The sequence below is a fragment of the Pholcus phalangioides genome, unplaced genomic scaffold (assembly GCF_987345545.1).
Source record: "Pholcus phalangioides strain wild (caught in Gottingen) unplaced genomic scaffold, Ppha-v1.0 ptg000017l_1, whole genome shotgun sequence".
In the NCBI taxonomy this organism is placed as follows: Eukaryota; Metazoa; Arthropoda; class Arachnida; order Araneae; family Pholcidae; genus Pholcus; species Pholcus phalangioides.
The window spans coordinates 36,512,525-36,530,925 of NW_028301610.1; the positions used below are offsets into that span (position 1 = coordinate 36,512,525).

Consider the following 18,401-nt stretch of genomic DNA (forward strand, 5'->3'; position numbering starts at 1 on the left):
GTCAAAAAATTGTGTCAAGTATGAAATACCCAATGTTGTGAAGTTTTTGAGAAACATACATGGAAACTAAGCACATATTTGGAAAGAACAAAAAAAAAAATCCTTTATAAGATTACACCAATTTCATGAAACATCTTGATTTAATGACAAGCTACAAATGCTGAAACATTGACAAAGTTCAAAATCAAATTGTACATGGTGTTTACCATCATGGAAAAGTCACGAAGTCACAGGAAAGTCATAAAATTTGGGCAGAGGTCATGGATTTCTTACGTCTTGAGTTTTTTTTTCTGAATCACTGGAACATTCAGTATTTTTTCTTCTTTCTTCATTTCTTTTCTCCAAGCTTTTTTTTCTTGCTGAGATGGGGGATGGGTAAACAAAAAACAAGAATGACATTATCTGTCAATGTGTATATTGGGGAAGAGGATGGGTATCAAGGGTGGGGGGGGGGAAACCTATTTTTTTAGCTGAATGAACAAAAAGAATAACTTTTCTTTATTTGTTGGGATCTTTCAACATCTGCAATATTCCCCTGAGGCAGTGGACTGACCTTTTGGGAACAATATGGTTTCATATGAGAAAGGACATGACCCCCACATCATGGAGTAGGGCCCTTAGGCGGGTCTGCAAATCCAGAGTTTTCATGGGGGGGGGGGGAGGCACTCTATAGTGAATTCATACCAGGAAAAAACAATGATATTCCTGGGCCTCAAGGCCATAGCTCTACCTTGTGGGGGCCATGAGAAAGGACACCAATTTCTTTTCCTGTGAAGGAAGAAAGCTGTGTTTTTGCAATTATATAATTATTTTTCTATTTTTTTGTCGCGATCTTTACTGACTAGCTATAGCAAACGACAAATCACGCAGTAAGCGTATGTGACCGAACGAGAAGATAAATCCTGAACTAGAATAGGGTCTGTGATCGAATTAGTGAATCATTCGCCATGAATTGTTTTGCGACGCAAAGTGTGCAGTGTTGCAACAGGGCTGTACCTAGGATTTTTGCTGCTCCCACAATTCCAAAATTTGATAATTTTGAGTCTTTTTTTTGTTACCACCTAAAATGGCCTCCCCTAAAGTTTGCCTCTGGGTGCAGTTGCCGCCATCCAGGGTGCCATCCTGCCCCTTTTTAGTTTCGACCCTGTGTAGCAACAAACTTGAGGTATTGATTTGCATACCTATCTATGCTTTGAAGTGATTCTTTAAAATGAGAAAATCTGCCAAACTATTCTGAGAAGCCGCAGATGAATCATGAATTAGGCTAGGGAGTTGCAGGTGACAAACGTTTGGGAACCACTGGAATGTGGTGACAAGCTTGCAATCTAGGCCAACGATAGAGCAGATAACAAGCATATAATATTGGATTTGGAAATACGTGAATACGAATATGTGAAATCCTCCGAAAGGGCCCTTGGTTGGTCCAATATTCTCCATATCCTGCAGCAGTGCCTGTAAGTTGAGATTCTCGGCACGCACAGGCCAGTATTTTCACGAGCCCCTGTATAGTGGGGGCCACTATTGTGTGAAAAAATAATAAGCAAAAATTATCTCAGGCCCCTGAGGTGGAGCCCTGTCAGCCCTTACCGGGCTTACCTGTGTGAGTGTATAGATCACTAACTGTTGGAATTGGAAAATCGGCCTTGCAGTATGTGTGCGCCCTCACAATGGTTTCCTCTCCTAACTATCAAAGTTTTCTAATTTTTTCTTTTACCTTTGCCGATATGTTTTGTCTGTGCTTGGTAATGCGTAGCTGGGGGGGAGCAAGGGAGTGATTGTTCCCCCCTCCCCCAGTTATACCACTGCAGCTTAGCTGTTAGATGATCATTCATATACAGCACATATGAATCAATAAAATTCAATGCTTTCGAATAGTTTTAAAATTTTTCTCAGATCTGCATCTATTTTGTTACTTTTGGGTAGATGACAGGCCGATCATTTAAAGTGCTTAGATAAGATAAATTTCTATTTGGCGCAAGTGGGTACATAAATAAAATTATGATACACATGGTCAAATGAAATACCAAATTCTTCCCCTCTGGTCTGGACAAATTTCCAAAAATGTGCGTGCCCCGTCAGGCATCTGACTTATAATAATGCATGCCGGACAGGCAGATTTAAGGAGCAAGGATTTACAGAGCAAGGGAGTGATTGCTTCCCAATAGAAATTTTGCCTACATTGGTGCCTATTCTCCTAAAGGACTTGATATTTAAAAAATTTGAATTTTTCATTTTCTACCTTCACTGACTAAAATGATGAGTAAATAAGTAAAAAATCCATATTTTTATACATGCTCCTCTTACAGTTTAACAGTGATTGGGTTTGTACTAGTTCTTTAGGAGAAAAAGGAAAATAAGCCGGTAGACCAGCAAAAACATAAAAATTATTTCAATCGGTCATACACCTGCCACTTTCACTTCGATTCGGAAGATGAGCAGTGACATTTCAAACACGCCTCAGATATACAAACACATTATGCACACATACAACAATTTTAGACCCACCAATTCGTTTGAAGCAGTGGTTCCCAAACCTTGTTGGATTCATGGCATTCTCTGCTTGTGCGCCTGCAATCAATTAGTCTGTGGTAGCCACTGTGCAATCGCATGGGTATCATGATGATCCCAGTTTGAACCTTACTAGCGGCACAGTGGTGGTTGGCTGGAGTGCATTTTTTCTTTCGTTTTTATAATTTTGAGGTACGAATGCTAACTGATCTTTTGTTTGGAAAGTCTTCTCGCGGAGAGCAGGCAGGCTTTCACCATGGTATATGCATAACACGAAACTTCAGGCATCTGCTAATACATAATTTTAAGTTTCCGCCTAAAAGCAGAAACAAAAAAATGCTGTCTTTCCGAATTTTGCTCCCTCACTGACCAAAACCCGGTTACACCACTGTTGAGGTGCCTAATATATGTGCAAACATGTTGAGTTTAAGAGGACTGGCGGAGGTATTGGAGGTGTTTCAAATCAGTGAGTGCTCACTCGTCTTAAACTTTATATGTAGGAAATTTCAATTGCTGAATGAATTCTGGGGTATGAATGTCTACTAACACTAACAAATTCCCTGGACAGATCGTAAAGATCTCTTGGGAATACATGCAGATCACACACATATATATACTGAGACGTATGTCACCTATTACCATGAGTGCTTCAGCACCCTTAGCACCCCTGGTTTCAACACCACTGAGAACTGTGTTCTAATTCTCAGTTGTAATTGGCTTTACTTGGTTTCGTTTGAATAAATCATTGTAGGCACAAAATGACTGGTGCTGCAAAAATGAACAAATTGAAATTTTCTCAATAATAAGACTCTGATAGAAAAATTTAATTTTTCTTTGTGTTGTAAGACACTGCTTACTATGGGTGGAGATACATGGGAACATGAAGAGGGTTGCAGCTACTTTCCCCCTCCTGCATCAAAGATTTATACGGTTGATCAAAATACATTGTGTATATGTGTATTGACATCATCATGCCCCATGAAAAGTTGTGAAAGATTAAAATTGATTTCTTATCATGTTTCTATAATGTAAATTCACTTATGTTTTCATTAACACCCCCATCCGATTTTGTTAACACAAACCCTTCCCGCAGGGGGCCGTGACTCACAGTTTGGGAACCACTGATATGAAAAAATTGTCCACCATGGTTCATTATGTTGAACGAGAAAGGTCACTAAAAAGTTACGAAATTTTGCTTTTGGTATGTGGCAGACACCCTGTTGTAGCCAACATTTTTAATCGCTAATTCCAAACACACACCCTTCTAGCTGTAATCAGTCAAATTTACCAAAAACTTGTCCATTGCACTAGCTTTCATGAACCATATCAGTGATCCAGTTCAAGAAAAATTCTGTCATTTGTTTGCAATACATCAGTGAAATCCGAGTTTGTCAAAGTAATTTTAATAGGTTTTGTCAGCAATTCAATTTTTCACTTCAGCAATCTCTCAGCGTAGGCGCGCACTTGTATCTTGCCATTAAATACAGATGTCCTGTAGATAAAGAAAGATTTTTTCTGCAAAATAAAATTGTTGCCAAAATCTATAACCACCAATTCTGAACTTTAGTTGAATAATATCTTCGACAAATGCTGATGTCAGTGACGTATTGCAAATAAAATGCTAAATTTCTCCTGAACCAGAACACTGATATTGCTTATTGTAGTCACTTTCAAAAGCTGGCAAAATGGAAAAGTTTTTGGTAAATTTCACTGATTGTAGCTAGAAGGGTGTTTGCGGAATTAACGACTAAAAATTTTGGCGAAAATTAAATTTTGAATTTCACCAATCTTTCAGCACTTGTAGCTTGCCATTAAATCCAGATGTTCCAATGAAATTGGTGTCATTTTGAAACTTTGAAGGATTTTTTCTGCTTCTTCCAAATATGTGCTTAGTTTGCATGTAGGTTTCTCGGGAACTTTGGGTTTCTTCAGACTTGACACATTTTGTTCCCATAATCGATTATTCACCATAACTCAAATGGTTCAAGATAGGACAGTGTTGGTATTGTGTTTCATGTTCCACTTGGGCTTGTCTACCTCACCCTTTTGTTGGGTAGATAAATATTTTAATACTTAATTTCATTTAAGAATAAAATTTTCAATAGGCTTTGTTGAAAGTGTGAGAGATAATGGGACATTTTTATGAAAAAGTTGGGATGACCACAAAATTACATAAAAATACAGGAGTGCCCTGGGAAATACAGATCATATGGTGACTGTGCATGTAAGACTACACGCTTTCTGGTTTTTTATCGAAGACAAATTTCAATACTGTTTCAAACATAAAATAATTTCTACAAAGAATGCCATTTATACTACACTACAATGGGGGTTTTCTTTTAAGTAACCTTCAGAACTTAATTGTCTACAATTTGAAATGAGAACTATAATTAAAATGTCAGTTTCAAGAAAGGAATATAGACTAAAAATGGAAAGATCCCCAAGCTTTGCTTTGCAAGTAAGGAAAAAAAACCAGTCCCTAAAAGCAGATATAGGACCTTTTAAAACGTAAGGTTTAAGAAGTTAAAGAAAAAACTGTATGAAAGATACATTGACTTATTCCCTTCTTAAAACTGATGATTTATTGTTTTAAAATTTATGTATCTTTAATAAATTAGCATTAAAAGGAGTAAATGTGTAATATAAATTAAGAAAATATAATTAATTTCATTTTTTTGAAAAAATTATTTTTATTAACCGTGATATGGATGTTTTCGAATTTTTTAATTTTTCCTGGAAAAAGTGCTTGAATAGTCCTTTAATCTTACTTTCAAGAAGTATGAACCATGTATATGTATACAGTTTTGTTCCACAGGCAAATATTTGTTTGAAAAATGCTTGCTAAATACTCTGAAGTAATTTTAAATAGTTTAAATTAAATTTAATTAGATCACATTCAAATTCTGTGTGCTAACCCCTTGACTGTGGAATATATTTCAGAAAAATGAATCAAAAATGGAAATCTTTTTTCCTTGTATAATTTTGTACATCATACCAATAGAAAAGATGAGCAAAATCAATTTGCCCTTGATATAATTAACACTAATTGAAACATTTTTTTTGACACAAAAATAATCTTCCAATAGAAAAAAATATGGAAGTGAGCATCAAGAGATTGAATGAAATAGTATTCCATTTTAAACAGGTTTCTGTTTTACAGAAGCACATATCAAAACATTGATAGTTAATGGGATGATTTTTTGATTCTGTTCAAGACAGTTTTCCGTCTCATACAGTGTGTCCATCTTAGACCAGTTTCACTGTATTGCTTTTTTGACAAAAGTACAAGGTTAATGTTTAGTCAATTCATTATGCTTTTTGAAATAAAAACTAATGTAGGGGCTACATTGGCCCAAGTGCCACAAGTCTCAGAAAATATGTTTTTAAAAATCTAAGCACGGTGGCAGATAGGCCAAGAAATATGATACTTATCCAGAAAACTTCTTTTATGGAATAGTACTCCATAAAAGAAATCTGTTCATTTAGCCTAATGACAAAAAAAAATTCCAATTCATGTATGCAAACAAAAAAACTCTTGTAGAAAAAAAATTTTTGGTGTGTATGTGACATAAATTTGTTGTCTCATTCTGAAAATTTATTCTAGCTACTACAAGTTTAATTTCTGCAATTTATTGCTTGATAAGAAGCTGTGTTGCAGTGGCTATACTTTGTGGATTTGCTTATTATGCGTTGAAGGTAAAGTTATTAATGTCTTATATTGTTGTAGTGTACTTTAAATAAATTTTTTCCAACAATTTTTAGATACAATATAAAGTTTGTTTTTCTTTGAAAGTTTGGAAGTTTTTGAAAATTAAAATGTTCCTGTCTTTTTTCTTAGGAGCCAAATAATCCATCGCAGAATATAATGTTTTCTATATATTGTGGTCTTTTGGTCTCTCTTTCTTATCATCTCAGTAGAAGTGCCAGTGATCCAACAGTATTATGGTGAAGCTTTTAATAACTTTTTTTTCACTTTTATACTCATATGTTGAAAAGAAAAATAAGAAGAAATATTCAAATATATTTGAGTCAGTCAATTTTTATTTTCTTCAAAAAGCATACCAAAGCTTGTCAAAAGTCTTCAAAACTTAGATTTCAATTTATCCTGTTGCCTCTGATAAGTTATGGGGAAAGTATTAGTGTTGCTTCTGTGAGACAAAGATTTGTTTGAAATCTATCTTACCAGAATGAATAATCTGTAACCTCATTTTTTTTAGGGAATTATACACAATTGCTGGCAAAAAGTGATATAGTGAAATTTATCAAACTCACCAAGACTTTGGCAATTATGCCTAATATATATATAACTGATTTATCACATTTACCGTAATATGTACATTGAAAAAACCAAAACAAATGGTAGCCATAAGATTATGTTCGCTATGGAATTAAGACATCCTTTCAAATTTCTAGAAAAATACTGAATGAATCATTCTGAAAATTTGGTCATGGAACCCCTATGCTATTACTCACAATTTCCAGTGAAAATTCCACACTGCAGTGAAAATTTTGTCATGAGTGTTTTTAGCAGACTGACATAAAAATTTGGAAAAAAAATTATGTTTTTGATCAATTCTGTATCATAAAAAGCTGCAAATGTTTTGTAATTTTCATAAAATATTTTACTGGCTTTATGCAATATTTGTGTGCATTTTCGTTAAAATACAATTAGACCTTGATATAACTTCAATGATTTTTTTCATCATAATCTGTTTTACTTTTAAAAAAAAAAAATCTATGTGCTTCTGTTGCTAATCGTTATTAAATATGGCATAAGTCTAATCTGTCTAATCATCTATGAAGCAAGGGTAAAATTTAATATTTGTATATGCAGTTGAGCAAGGTTTTCAGAATCTTCCTGCTGCATTTTTGCAATTTGTAAACATTCTTGTAATTTGTGATGCTGCAAATTGTAAATATTCTGTAGAACTGTTCTAGGATTTGATTGGATTCTAGATTGTTTACTCTACAATTACCTTTGGGTTTTTCACATTCAATAAAATAAAGACTTGCTAGCATTTTTTTTCCTTCAAATGGAAAATTATAGAATTTATTCTGTTTTTGAAAGATCAATCACATCATGTTTTCTTGAGAAAAAAAAACTTGATAGTGAATTTTTATCAATTTTTTTTTCTGTTTGAAAAAACTAGGTCATTAATGAAACATCATCTATGGTCATGGTCAGAAGATGACTTGAAGAAAAGCAGTAGTGATGCTGATGAATTAATTGATCCTTTGCCTTCAAAGCTAAAGAATACAGTGGTAAATTCAATTGTTATTTTATTTGGAGCCAAAAGTTTTATGGCATTACAATAATTTTAATGGACCAATGGGGAACATACTAACGTATATAAATCTTTATTGATCTTTATGTTGGCTTTTTAGCATATTTCAGGCATTGAACTTCAAAAAAAATTATACAGATTATGAAGCATACCTAAGGACAATATGATTATATAAATTTTTAATTTATTTTCATATGATACACAATGACTTAGAAAAAGTTCCTTACGTATTTATCACTTTATCACATCTGTCTTTTCTTGTAATGCTTAGCATACATTTTTCTATGCTCCTTGTTCTGTCTGCAGACCTTGCTTGACTTTTAAGTGTCCATGTTTCAGCTTATATCATTTATTCAAATTTATCTGAACTGCTGATAATAACAATGTCATTGAAAAAATGTAAATGATTGAAAAATTTTCCCATCAAAGACATTCAAGCAAAAACTGTTGCAAAAGCCTTATACAATGCCTGGTTAGTGACCCATCATGCTTAAGAACTGATCAAGGACAGCACACACACACAATTTGAAAAAGCTTACTTCACGAATGAGCGCTCTGGACTACCAGACTCTAAAAACAATGAATCCTCTTTCCTTAGAGCTCATGTGCTCTGAATTGGGCTGTACGTGGACTCTGGCTGTCCATGTATGGCCCTGTTCAGCACACATGGTCTCTAAGTAAAGAGGATTCATTGCCTTCGTGGTTTAGACAAGTGAGAGGTGTGGGTTTAATTCCCCACAAGGGCAGTTAAATTTTCTTTCCTGGATTTATTTTTGCATCGGCCAGCTATCAAAACCTTCATAGCATAGGTGCCGAAACCTAGGGGCTGAGGCTCTTTAACCCCCCGAGAATTTCTGAAAAAACAATGTAATGCACCTTCTCTCTCCTGCATATGTGCTTGAGTCCCGTACATACGGGACAAAAAGTAACTTTTAGTCCCTCCCCCCCCCCCCCCCCAGTATTTTCTTCATGTTAGCACCTCTATTTCATACTAATAGCAGAGAGGGACATCATATTCGGATTGGAAAATTTGCCTGCATTATATTCTTCCCCTCATGATGGTTCTCGCAAGCAACATTCCCTCAAGTTTTCTTTTTTTTTACATTCTGATCTATTTCTGTTAGATTGAGAGAACGCTGAGGAACTGCTGCACACATTGCACAAAAGTACAATCCAAGCAATAAATCAGAAATAACTAAAAATACGCTGCTTATGAAAATATGATTGTCATTAATTTTAAGTATGGATAGCAATTCGATTACTCCCACCAGGGCCATAACTAGAGGTGGGGGGGCGGCACTGCAGCACCAGCACCAGACATGACCCAAACCGTGTCCCATGAGGGGTATAAGCTCGTTACCCCAAAGAGTTGGGCCAAACTGGAGAGAACCTTGTATGCCGGTCCAGAAGGCTTGGATGACAAGCCCCCCCAGTCTGGTGCCCCCAGTCCCCAATCCCTATGAATGGGGCTCAGGTCATGAGGCCTGGGCACCCTACCACCATCGTCCAGAGCAACTTGCAGCAACCTCACCCTGTGGCAAGCCCAGGAGGGGGGCCCGTAAACCCAAACAGATGTTGAATGTGCCCCCGGTTACACCCCTAGTGACCAGTGTTCACCATTCCCCAGGATGTTTTATTTAACGATATTTAAAATGTATTTTAAATATTGTTATAAAACTTATTTATTGAACAAGATTTTTTTTTTCACATTCAGTAAAGTACTTCCAATCAAATTTATTACTACTGGCGGGCATGACAATGACAATTGCCTTTATTGGGCGCAGTTTTGTCTCAGTTCATGACTCGGCCATTTGACACATGCCATTTCACCACAGTTTTATGACAGTGGAAGTGTTTCTGATGTGGCCAGTTCTGGTGCTGGGCCACTGCTGCTGTGGCTGGTTGACTCTGGTGAGCCCTCAGAGTGTCTGTGGTGGCCAGCCTAGGTGCTGGGCCACTGCGGCTGGTTGGCTCTGGTGAACCCTTAAAGTCTCTTGTCACCTGCCCAGGTGCTGGGCCACTGCTGCTGTGGGTGATTGGCTCTAGTGAGCCCTTTGAGTCTATATGGTGGCCAGCCAGGTACTGGACCACTTTCGTAGTGGCTGATTTTCTCTGGTGAGCCCTCAGAATATCTGCGGTGGCCAGCCCAGTTGCTGGGCCATTGTTGTAGTGGCTGGTTGGCTCTGGTGAGCCGTTTGAGTATCTAGAGGGCGACTGCCCTGGGTGACAGAATTTAGGGGGTGGCAGTTTTAGGTGGGAATAAAGAACTTCATTTCAAAATTATCGAATTTTAAATTTGTGGGGGAGGCAAAATAATGTTTGCCCCAGGCAGCAAAAATCCTAGTTACAACCCTGACTCCCATCTAGCCTACCATATTTTCTCTTGAAGTTGTCTATTGTGTTTTGGAAATCATGGCAACTGAAGGTAAGTTACTCCATGCATTTATAACACTATTAGGAAAAACTTCATGCAACACAACAACATATAACTATCCCTAATTTACTAATTAAGCAAAACTGGTGTCCCTAAGTTGAAGCTAACAAATGATGGTTAACTAATATTTCATTATCTTTCATATTGCTGTCATTGAAAATCTTAAATAGTAGTCTCTAAACTGTACAGCATACTCTATTCCAGGAGGAACGATGCCTCCTTTCATCCATTATAGCATTGAATAGTTATACCATTCAACTTGCTTTCCAGATTTAGCCCGGCAATGCTATATTTTGCAATGTGTATAGGGCTTCCGGATTATGAGTTCGTATCATCAGGTTTTAATGGCAATTAACGGTTGAAATAATACAAACTTGAAGGGAATGAAGAAAAGAAACTCTATATATGTTTTTTTTCTGCTGCCACTGTTCTTCAGAAAGCAATCCCACCCCTATTTACGTAGAGAAGCACACTAGGCATAGGGCTAATAAAAATCTATAATTTAAACAGAGCAAATATGCAAAATATTCACTAATCAAATGCTTTTTTTTTCAATAGCATTTTCTTTATCTAAGTGTAATTCAATATTTTTTCATGAACTATTCATCCAGTTATCATTCATCTTAAAAAAAATATTGAAGTTATGCCTGAAGACGACACTGATCTTGAAATAATTAAAAAGCCTATGTCTATTTTATTTTTGATAAGAGATTTAAATTTTATTTCAGCTCGCTAGACTTTGTTCTGATGCCATAATTTGTGTATTCATCACTGTTCTGGTGTTTGCCATTCATGTTAGCACTGTATTCACAGTATTTCAAGTAAGTCTTTCCTTGTTTAAAAAAAATCATGTTTTAGGTTTACTTCATTCAAATTGGAATGATAGCACGTTAATGCAGGATATCTTATAATGTTTAAATGGATTCTAAAAAAATCATAGAAAAAATCAATAAATTGGCATACTTTGAATCAAACATTATGAACCAAAGTTATTTTTCCCTCTTCATTCTCCTCAGTATTCTCCCCCCCCCCTTTTTACTGGAAGTTTTCATCAGAAAAGGAAAAGAGGAATAAATGGGTATGTTTGACAAATAAGATATATATATACAGAAATTCTTTGTATGTATGGTATATATACACTGTTGAGCCAAAAAAACTTGTACACCTGCCTAATATCGTGTAGGGCCCCTGTGAGCATGCAGAAGTGCCACAACACGACGTGGCATGGACTCGACTAATGTCTGAAGTAGTGCTGGAGGTAATTGACACCATGAATACTGCAGGGCTGTCCATAAATCCGTAGGAGTAAGAGGGGGTGGAGATCTCTTCTGAACAGCACGTTGCAAGGCATCCCAGATATGTTCAATAATGTTCATGTCTGGGGATTTAGGTGGCCAGTGGAAGTGTCTAAAGTCAGAAGAGTGTTCCTGGAGCCACTTTGTAGCAATTCTGGACATGTGGGGTGTCGCATTGTCCTGCTGAAATTGTCCAAGTCCGTCGGAATGCACAATGGACATGAATGGGTGCAGGTGATCAGACAGGATGCTTACGTTCCTGTCACCTGTCAGAGTCGTATCTAGACGTATCAGGGGTCCCATATCACGCCAACTGCACACGCCACATACCATCACAGAGCCTCCACCAGCTTCAACAGTCCCCTGTTGACATGTAGGGTCCATGAATTCCTGAGGTTGTCTCCATACCCGTACACGTCCATCAGCTCAAAGCAATTGGAACCGAGACTCGTCAGACCAGGCAACGTGTTTCCAGTCCTCAACAGTCCAATGTCGGTGTTGTCGGGCCCAGGCGAGGCATAAAGCTTTGTGTCGTGCAGTCATCAAGGATACACGAGTGGGCCTTCGGCTCCGAAAGCCCATATCGATTATGTTTCTTTGAATGGTTAGCACGCTGACACTTGTTGATGGCCCAGCATTGAAATCTGCAGAAATTTGCGGAAGGGTTGCACATCTGTCACGTTTAATGATTCTCGTCAGTCGTCGTTGGTCCCGTTCTTGCATGATCTTTTTCCGGCTGCAGTGATGTCGTAAATTTGATTTTTTACTGGATTCCCGATATTCACGGTACACTCGTGAAATGGTCGTACGTGAAAATTCAAATTTCATCGCTACCTTGGAGATGCTATGTCCCATCTCTGAGACCCTGTGCATGTAATAAAAGTTCCATTTTGAAATGACCAGAAAAGGAAACTAATGGACAAAATGTTATCAAACTTGGTAATAGTTTACAGGAGGTCATAGGATTTAATTTTCTGCAAAAAAAAGTTAAAAAGCGCACCAGCAGCAGAGAATGGCATTGTATGCAATATTGTTAAACAAAATAAGACATGAAAACATTGGTTTAAAATGTTTTTAATCATTTCTAAAACAAAACTGTTTGTGGGGGTTATGCAAAATAGCAATGGCTACATGGCTTATGGCAGGAGAATGTGATACACTGACATGTCCATAACATTCCCCCTGATATGATAAGTGCTACTGTTGAGAATGTAGTAATGCGATTTAATTTGCTTTCAGAAAATGGTGTCACATTGAACATGCTTTGTAACAAAAGAAACGATTAAGAACATTTTAAACTGATGTCTTCATGTCTTATTTCATTTAACAATATTGCATACAGCGCCATTCCCTGCTGGTGGTGAGTTTTTTAAAACTTTTTTTTGCAGGAAATTGAATCCCTGACTTCCTGTAAACTATTACCAAGTCTGATAACGTTTGTCCAGTAGTTTTCCTTTTATGGCCATTTCAAAGTGTAACTTCAGTTATAAAGACCCTGTAGTTGCTTTTTCTTTACTTTCTCATTTTAGTTTACACTACAGTTTTATATAGTATGGAACTGGTTGTGTCTCACATTTTAGTATGTATTATCTTGGGTGTACTCATTCTGGGATGAGAAAATCAGCTTATCTCAAGTTTTTAGTAATCTGAGGTGGTTACTTAGATTAGTATCAGGGCTCTATTGTAGTTTAATTCTTTGCAATTGCATATGAATCACAGACTTGGAAATAATGTTTTCTGTCATTTCTTTTTTCAGCCATATTTCCAAATGGTCATTCATCTCTTAGCAGCAGTGTGGGGTTTTATTGTACATTATATAATGCCTCAGATGAAAAAACAGCTACCTTGGCTGTGCTGCGCTCATCCTTTGTTCAAATCCCATGAGTATGCGCAATTTGAAGTACAGGGTAATGAAATTTTATTGTTTAGCTTTAGGATCTTTAATTTTGTGCTATAACATTGATGCTCTTTTATGTACTAAGTTTCAGTTTTTTTGGGAAATGCTGACAGTCCTTATAATCATCTCTTTTTAAGGAGCATTTTATTTTAAAATCTATTGAACCAAATACATGCAAGATTAGCTATATAAAATGAAAATTTGTGGCATATCTAATGAGTCATGTTAATAAAACTGAGAAAAGTCTTTTACTTGTGAAATATGAAGCAATTCCTTATGAAGCTTCCCTATGAAGCTTTATTAATTCTAAAGTTAACTTTTACTTTTTTAGTAGAGGCGAATTATTTTCCAGTTAACCTTTTGCTTAATGTTGAAGTAAACAATTATATATATTTATAAAACCACCTTTTACTTTCTTACAAGAGCTTAAAACTGATGTATCTGTTCTGTCACAGATTCACTCATAAAGTAAAAGGAAATTTTTGTATTTTTGCATTACTCTGACAAAAATTGTGAATGTAAGAAACATCAAAACATTTGATGAATACATAAATAAAAAAAAAACATCTTTAAATACTCAAACAACAGTATGTCAGCAGAGAAATTTCCACAAATATTGGTGCTCCAGATTCATTTACAGTATCCAATTTTAAAGTCAGAAAAATATTGTGTAGCACATAAAACACCATGCTACATACTGATTAATGGGTATAGACTACAGTGGTGTTTCCCAAAATGGATGGTGACAGAGACTGCACATAAAGAGGAAAAACAGAGAAGGTACATATACAGCAACGAATACAATGAGTTAGCTTAACAAGGGAGTTATGAGAAAACAATTTTTATGGGAAGGGCAATGAGACAAATACTTGAGAGAGACTGTATTAAAGCAAGGATTTTCACGTTTTCAAGTTTATAGCACCTTTTGTAAAACATGTTTGGTTGCGGGCACCAAGTTATTAAAATGACAACGTGTGAATTGACTAAGACTTATTTGAACTTAAGAATAAGTACAGAGGAAGAAGGAAACATGGTTGCATAATTTCACAACTAATAAAGATAGAGATCTTCATAAAAATATAAAAGGTTCGTGATATCAGTTAGAAAACTGTTTTGGTGGTTCGACCAATCTATATACCGGATCAGGTTGTCTGAACATCAGTTGAATTAGTCTCTGTTGACAGATCAGGAACTGATAACAACTTTAAAGTTTGTTTCAGCATTCACATGTGTATTTGTTTTTATATTCTTCATTCAAATCTGTAATTTCTGTGTTGCTGTATCCAAGGTATTGTATGGCAGAAACATTGGAGGTTTGGGTGCTTTGTTTAGCCTTGCTAAAACACACTCAGAAATGTTTTCGCCTCCAGTCAGCATGGGAGTGTTTCCACCCCTGATGAAGATCCCTGGCACTAGCTTTGATTCTCAACTTCATAAATACATATTCTGCTTATAACTATTTCAGACCTGCCAACTCTCCGGATTTAGGCGGGAGACTCCAGAGTTGAAATTTCTCTGGATTTTGGCAGAGAATTAGATTTTACGCGATCTCACGTTCTCGTGACATCAATGACTGCCGTCGTCATTAGGTAAAACACTCATAGAGGACAGCCATGGTCATTTCCATCGAGCAGCCATAAAAAAGTCTTGTTGACCACATTTAAGCAACTGGCAAAGAATGTGACTTTGTTTACGTAGTGTTTAGTGGCAATCATTTATCAGGGGCATGACCTTGGTTGCCGAAATTCCTGTATAATCGTTATTGTGTTCCATTAACAGCTGTGCAGGAAACACAAGTTTTTTCATCAGTAGCTTTGTATTTTGAAGTTTTTTAAATTGTTTCCTCTGATTAAATATGTCTTCAGAAAGAAAATATAAAGCTTTAAGCTATATAAAGCTAAATATAAAGCTTTTAAGAGTTTATATACCCAATATTATCAATCACTGATAGCATACACGAAAGGAAACACTTATGTTATATGAACACTATGTAGATGTGATTTCTCTATTCTGCATGTAAAGACTGACATGGAATTATATTCTGCTCAGGGGCAATGCAGAACCTGCCTTGGGAGTGAGTAATGGGACTTTTTCTTAATTGATTTTAAAAAAATGTCAAATTCTTTTTTTGTGAAAATTTTTTTTTGATCGAGTCTATGAATGCTGGGGGTACCCCCCTCTAGAGAATTTTTGGATTTCTGGATTTTAAAAGTTGGCACGTCTGCTATTTTTTCAAAATGTTTTCATTCAAATTTTATATCTTATCAATCTTGCTGTCAGCTATATGCTAATTCTAATCTAAAAAGTATAATGTCATCAATTATGGTGCTTGTATTGGTGTGATTTACCAACTATATTCAACTTTAAAGTTCATTTCAACATTCATGTATTTGTACTTATATAGGCTATATATGAATAAGTTACTGCCGAAGCCCAAAATTAACCAGTTTGCGAATTGGTCAATTTCATTGTAAATTGACTCCACCAATGTCAGAATTTTCTGATTTGGCCAGTCCATTTGTAAAGTGACCGGAGAACCCTGACCAGTCCAATGACAAAAGACATGATTTAGGATTATCGCCAAGTTGGCATATTTTTTCATGATAATTATGTTCACGTTAGCTATGGCAACCCATCAAACCACAGTGTCCATGTGGTAATCATATATTTAAAAATTTGACAAAAAAAATCTATATGTCTAATATTATTAAATAAATATTTTTTTCTCTTGAATTTCTTTCTTTTTTTCTCTAGTCACATGAAGCTAATCCAATACAGCTACTGTATGTTGCCATGCATCACATGTTGGCAATGAAAAAAAATGGATTTGTCACAAATCAAACCATCTTAGATCAGCACATCAAACTTTGGCCAGGAATCTCCTGTTACTTCGCGAATTAGCTGGCCAAAGCCCAAATCATTTCTGCAAATGCAAATTTTGGTCACAACTCTTTGCCAATTCAAGCTTTGGCAGTAATATATATATACTGGATTGAACTTTCATACAAATCTATAACTGCATTTAAAAATAAACAAAAAATAATAATCATTTTTTGTCAACTTATTTTTCTAATTTGACACATAAACAAAATCAAGAGATAATTATAACAAACTGCAGTAAAGAACATATTACAGCAATATTGGCAAGGCGATTTCCAAGGATCATTGACATTGGTCACCAATATTTTTTCTAATTATATTATTCAATATTATTTTACATTAGTTTTGCTATTAGTTGCAAACAATTTATTTTTCAATATTTCTTGTAAAATGATAGATAGCACTAAAAATATTCTTGTCATAAACCTCTGATATGTGTTAACTACTTTTTCTGTTTGAGAGAGCATTTTCTACCCTTCCCTTTACTGTAAACTTAACCACAAATGAACTATTTAATTTTGTTGGGGTTTATATAATTTTATTTTTCTACATTTCATTTTATCTTATTATACATGTACGTTGTGTTCCTATAAATCTATAATACATTATTATACATGCATTGAATGTACAAATAGAAAGAAAATCATATCCAAGCTTTTTATGTTCAGATTCATGTTCAGCACATTGAATTGCATTAGGAATTACTAGTATGAAGCCTGTAAAAGATGTAAACCTGTCATAAATGGGATCAAAATATAGTCTGTGCAATGATTTGTGCTTTTATTTGCACCTGTATAAAAGAGAAAACTGTCTAAAATGGAATATTATTTTAGTTTATTGATGTTCCGTTTTGTACTGTTTCACTGTGTTTTGTTTGGATACAAAAATTTTATTGAAATTGGCTCTCCAGTGTTGTAATTGATATCAAAAAAGTTTGTTTATTTTAATAATTCTAGAAGCAGCCAAAATCATGGGATTTGAGAAAGTTCAAGTATGGCTGTTGTTCATTCAGAAAAATATCATTTATCCTCTACTCTTTTTGAGTGCCTTGACAACAGATTCCCCTCATATTATTGCTGATTTTGGTGTTGGGTGAGTTCTAAAATTTTTTTACTTAATGTGACTTTTGGGAAACTATCTTATTTGACTCCTCAAATTATTAGATCAAAAGTTTGTCATATCAGCTGTTTTAATTGGCAGATATATCGAACCACATCACACTCAACTGATTAAAATACTGAATTGACTGCTTAGGACACTCAAAACACCCTTGATGAATTTATACTTAGTGCTTATTAATTTTCACAAGCCCAGGATAAGGGGGTAAATTTGACTGTGACCAAAATGCACCCATCTTCAACTTTTGTAGAATTTTTCATTTTGGGCATGTGAGGGTTAATACAGCAAAACCTTCTTAACAATCACACCAGAGATGCTGTCAGTTTATAAATGAATACAGACTCTTTGACTTGGGGGGAAGGATTTCCCATTTGCAGCTTCCTGCCTATGCTGATAATACCGCCTAGGAGTCAGATACACCTGTTTTATGGTCAAATAAAAACTACTGCTGGAAGAAAACTTTTTAATGTATGTACCTCTGTTTAATGTTTGAAGCAAATACAGTTGACACTCTTTTCATCATTCTTTTTTTTTTGGGGGGGTTAGAAACGCTGCACACACATTTTTTGGGCATGCAATCAATTCCATTTTGAATTTGTTAATTGAAAAATTTTAGTCAATTGACTTATTAATCAAATTTTTAGATTCTAACATAACATGAAATATATCGAGAAAAAAAATAAAAATTAATTATGCAATTGACTTTTCCAAAGTTAAAGAATTTAGCAAACAATATAGGGTTACAAAACAGAAATTTAGTGTCTTTAGGATCTCTTATGATTCACTAATATTCTGTTTAAACACCAGTGGAATAAATTCAAACAGATTCTCTGAGTTTTCTATCTCCTCTCTTCACCATTGCAAAGCTTTATAACAACCCTATTATCTACAGAAGTTGCTTTTGCTTTCCCTCCTTTATTTATAATGTATCTTTCTACTATATACATGTAAGAGCGAAAGCGAATGGATGAGGGTGCAAAGAG

The 18,401-nt window shown here is 35.4% G+C and overlaps 1 protein-coding gene across 1 annotated transcript in view; it reads left to right on the forward strand.

Moving 5' to 3' along the window:
- The window catches only part of pcx (pecanex), a 359,123-nt gene that overhangs the window by 217,180 nt on the left and 123,542 nt on the right, over positions 1-18,401 (forward strand). The window contains exons 19-24 of the mRNA XM_089247188.1: positions 6,113-6,204; positions 6,347-6,453; positions 7,659-7,770; positions 10,956-11,048; positions 13,279-13,429; positions 17,256-17,391. Coding sequence (XP_089103314.1) covers positions 6,113-6,204; positions 6,347-6,453; positions 7,659-7,770; positions 10,956-11,048; positions 13,279-13,429; positions 17,256-17,391 — 691 coding nt within the window. The remainder of the gene's footprint in view (positions 1-6,112; positions 6,205-6,346; positions 6,454-7,658; positions 7,771-10,955; positions 11,049-13,278; positions 13,430-17,255; positions 17,392-18,401) is intronic.